Genomic DNA, 4,829 nt, shown 5'->3' with positions numbered 1-4,829 from the left:
TTTGTCGGCTTTGTTCGATTTTGAGATTTAAATGTTTGTCGGCTTTGTTCGATTTTGAGATTTAAATGTTTGTCGGCTTTGTTCAATTTTGAGATTTAAATGTTTGTCGTTTTGTTCGATTTTGAGATTTAAATGTTTGTCGGTTTTGTTTGATTTTGAGATTTAAATATTTGTCAGCTTTGTTCAATTACGAGATTTAAATGTTTGTCGGTTTTGTTTGATTTTGAGATTTAAATATTTGTCGGCTTTGTTCGATTTTGAGATTTACATGTTTGTGGTTTTGTTCGATTTTGAGATTTAAATATTTGTCGGCTTTGTTCAATTTTGAGATTTACATGTTTGTGGTTTTGTTCGATTTTGAGATTTACATGTTTGTGGTTTTGTTCGATTTTGAGATTTAAATGTTTGTCGGTTTTGTTCGATTTTGAGATTTAAATGTTTGTCGGTTTTGTTTAATTACGAGATTTAAATGTTTGTGGTTTTGTTCGATTTTGAGATTTAAATATTTGTCGGCTTTGTTCGATTTTGAGATTTAAATGTTTGTGGTTTTGTTCGATTTTGAGATTTAAATATTTGTCGGCATTTGTCAGCTTTGTTCAATTACGAGATTTAAATGTTTGTCGGTTTTGTTTGATTTTGAGATTTAAATATTTGTCAGCTTTGTTCAATTACGAGATTTAAATGTTTGTCGGTTTTGTTTGATTTTGAGATTTAAATGTTTGTCGGTTTTGTTTGATTTTGAGATTTAAATGTTTGTCAGTTTTGTTCAATTACGAGATTTAAATGATTAAACTGATTAAACTGATAAAGCAGCCTGACGCACACCTAAAATTGGAATGCAGCGTTTTTGCAGTTGAATGCGGATTTATATTTTAAATTTGATGAATATTCAAAATTAAAATTTTTATTTGACAGCCCTATGGCTCACGTTCTCTGCGCTCTGGTCCAGCTCAGGGATGCAGGGGTAGGTGTAGATGGTGATGTCTCGCGGCGCCAGCAGTTTGGCCTGCACCGCCGTGCTCTTCCCGTCCGTTTCGTTGGGGTGTTTGATGATGTCGATCTTCACCGGCAGCTAAAAAACAGCAGACGTGAGCTTTAACAAACACAGCGTTTGACTGCAGAACTCTTCCAAAGGGTCATAAAAGGAGATGTTTATTCATTTGATAGCCGCGTGTGGCGAACATTAACCGAAAACCTTGCTCTCAAATCACTTTGTTTTTCTTAAACTATGAGAAGAATGAGTATTTGCGAGCCGCGAGTCCACCTCAGGAATTTCCAGTGGGTTTTTAGAAAAGTGGTTGTGGATTTATGGAGCAAGTCGTGTTGTAGAACATCTCTTCCAGTAATGCTCACCGCAGAATTTATTTCACTCGTAAATCCAAAACCACCATTCTTAAAACAGTTCATTCCTCGAGGAACCGTGAAGAACTGGGTTGGTCCACAAATTAAACTCATAACAGCTCTATTTATGCACATTTAAATTCAACTCTGGCGATAACCAATAACAGTGAGTCATTCGCATCCAGTTATTTCAGCTGTTTGTTATGCTGCAAACTGGTATTTATCATATTATTATATTATCATAATCATAAATACACTAGTTTGTAACACAAATGGTTTTACTGTTTACTGCATATGTAACTGTTCTAGTTATGAACTCACACATTCAATTTTTTAATTGAATTTCAAATAATAGTCTGCAATCAAATTCAATAGGTTCTCAAGACCTTTGACAAACAACGTAAAAACCAAATGAATAGGCCTACATTTCTCATAATGTCTTATACTATTATATAATAAAATATAAATATATCTTATAATATGTAAAATAAAAATAAAAAAATTTTAAGAGCACCACATATTAAATGTATTTAACAGTGACAAGTTTTGGGTTTTGTTTAGTTTTACAGTTCTGGAGAATTCTGGGAAATGTGACTACTGTGATAATGACTTAAACTTTAGACTTTTGTTGTTGTTTTTTTGTCACATTGAAGCTTTACAGTATCAGTCCCCATTTACTTTCACTGAATGTGAAAAAAGGGGCAGCGTGAACATTCTGCTTAACATCTCCTTTTGCGCTCCACAGAAGAAAGAGTTTTGGTAAGAAAATGGACTCTTTACACTGAATTGTTATTTTACATGCGATCAGTTCTAATCTAATACTATCTGTGAGCCTGCAGCACAAAAGCAGTGTTAAGTCGCTGGGGTATATTTGTAGCAATAGCCAACAATACATTGTATGGGTCACAATTATACATTTTTCTTTTATGCCAAAAATCATTAGGATATTAAGTAAAGATCATGTTCCATGAATATATTTAGTAAATTTCCTACCGTAAATATATCAAAACTTAATTTTTGATTAGTAATATGCATTGCTAAGAACTTCATTTGAACAACTTTAAAGATGATTTTCTCAATATTTAGATTTTGTTGCACCCTCAGATTCCAGATTTTCAAATAGTTGTATCTCAGCCAAATATTGTCCTATCCTAACAAACCATACATCAATGGAAAGATTATTTATTCAGCTTATGACTGGTTTTGTGTTCCAGGATCACAAATGAAGTCATTAGTGACGCCAGTATGAATGATGCTTCTGTTCGCGTCGCTGTGTTTTCACGCACCTCGACGCTCGGAACGTCCCGCGTCTCCAGCCCGACCAGCGCGCAGCAGCTGTAGCAGTAGAACATGCGCGACGCACCGCAACGCGAGCACTTCCTCCGGCCGACGCGCTGCGCGGCATCCAGCGGGGCGTGCGACGCGAGCCGCAGGCCGCTCAGAGCGCTGCTCTCCTGATCCGACATCGCCACAACAACCCACGTGTGCACCACGCACCGGAAACACTACCGCGCCGCAGGAAACAGGAAGCGGAGCGACGGGCGGTTTCCTAGCAACAGACGCGACGCTGATGTTTGAGCTGGAGAAGACTGGTGAGTTCAAATAGTGACTATTAACTATTTAAAACAGCTAAGTTAACTAATACTAATACTGAATGATTCTCACGAAAACAGCCCAAAACTTCTGTGGTGCCTGTCAAAAGTTATTATAACATATTTTCTGAGTAAGACTTCTCTGACAGACACAACTGAAGTTTTGGGCTGATTTCGTGATATATATATATATATCAGTGGTGTTTTAAAATGAGGAGGCAGTTTTATATATAAATATGACATAAAAAAGAGAACAAATATAATTCTATTTTGTATTTTATTAATATTATTTAATATTTTTAATACTAATTATACATTTCATAGTGTTTTTATGCATTTTTATATTTATTCCAAAATAATAACTGAAGGCAGTAACAATTTGAGCAATATTTTGGGAAAAATTTACAATAATGTTTTAACATGAACTAAGAATAAACAATAGCCTACTTCTACAGCATTTATTAATCTTAGTTCATATTAATTTCAACATTTACTAATGCACTATTAAAATCAAAAGTTGTGTTGGTTAACATTAGTTTATGCACTGTGAACTAACTTGAGCTAAAAATGAACAACTGTATTTGTATTAACAAAGATTAATAAATACTATAATAAATTTTCATGTTAGTTAAGACATTAAATGGCACCTTATTGTAAAATGTTACCAATATTTTTTATTTGTGAACTGATCTTTTTAATAGTCAACTTATTTCAGGTCATCGTCAAAATCATGTTTATATTAATTATTAGCCCCTGAACTTTCAATTTTATAAATGTCTCTTAAAATGTTATCAAATGAAAATATAACAATTACTTTACAACAGAACTTTGCGTTTTTTTTGTCAAGTAAAATGCTGCACTACAGAGTTTTTTAAGTGTTTTTATACAATTTATAGTTAATCTTTTTCTGTCATAATTTGAAAAAAAAAGTATTCTGTCTCACTCAATTGTGATACATTTTTTCAGAAAATGAGTTAATATCTTTTAATATTAAATTTTTTTTCTCAAGGAAATATATCTTGGTTTTAAAATGTTTAAGTATTTGTACTGAAAAACAACGCAAAAATACAGAGGAAGAAAATCATCAGTCTACAGTATGTAGATCAGCATAAATTATAAATAATAGTATGAATTATTTAAATTATTTATATTTAAAATAATTAATTATCAATATTAATTTATAGTTTTAAATACATATTTTAATAATTTATATTAATTTAATAATTTTAAATATTAATTATTTTAATATTTACAATAATATTTGCATCTTGTATAAATAATTTAAAACTGAAATATATATCCTTGTATTTTGCCTTACGGTAATGAGAATTTGTGCGTTAAATTCTCTGTGTTTAATTGTCACGATGCAATTTTGTGTGGTGTGTTTCTGATGTTGAAATGTGAGCCGGTCGTTTATGTTGAGTCTCGGTGTTGTTTGAGGCTCTAACAGATTCCATTCAGATTCAGGGCTGTGATGAACGCAGTCGACGTGTCCGTGGCTCACGCTTTTGATTGTGTTTGTCGCAGATATACTGAACTCATGCTCTGTGCTGAAGGCAACAAACAAGCCCCAGATGAACGAGAGAGAAACACGCTTTTAAGATAAAACCCAAGACATATTCATGAAATGACAAGTGGCTCTGTGTAAAGATTCACAGACGGTGATGAAGCGCGCACATCTGACCCAGATGCTCCGAATCAAAGCCTTTTATCTGATGGAGGAATAATGTGGCTTTAGTGTGAGACCCGTCAGCCGCCGTTTACATTCAGAACATGTTACAAATTATCCACTAAATCCAACTTTGCGTGACTTGGCAGAAGAGCTCACCTACACTAACTCTGTTTGGGTCAGAGGAGTGTGTGTGTGTGTGTGTGTGTGTGTGAGAGAGTGTGTGT

The 4,829-nt window shown here is 33.7% G+C and overlaps 1 protein-coding gene across 1 annotated transcript in view; it reads right to left on the bottom strand.

Moving 5' to 3' along the window:
• Positions 1–2,853, bottom strand: part of dtwd1 (DTW domain containing 1) — a 6,589-nt gene extending 3,736 nt beyond the window's left edge. The window contains exons 1-2 of the mRNA XM_016518436.1: positions 2,628–2,853; positions 929–1,072 (exon numbers count right to left, since the gene is read on the bottom strand). Coding sequence (XP_016373922.1) covers positions 929–1,072; positions 2,628–2,807 — 324 coding nt within the window. The 5' untranslated portion in view covers positions 2,808–2,853. The remainder of the gene's footprint in view (positions 1–928; positions 1,073–2,627) is intronic.
• Positions 2,854–4,829: the final 1,976 nt, after the last annotated feature.

Source organism: Sinocyclocheilus rhinocerous, unplaced genomic scaffold, assembly GCF_001515625.1.
Source record: "Sinocyclocheilus rhinocerous isolate Xijiao unplaced genomic scaffold, SAMN03320098_v1.1 scaffold1093, whole genome shotgun sequence".
Classification (NCBI taxonomy): Eukaryota; Metazoa; Chordata; class Actinopteri; order Cypriniformes; family Cyprinidae; genus Sinocyclocheilus; species Sinocyclocheilus rhinocerous.
The sequence above is the reverse complement of the archived record's forward strand: the minus strand, read 5'-3'. Positions and strand labels throughout refer to the sequence as shown.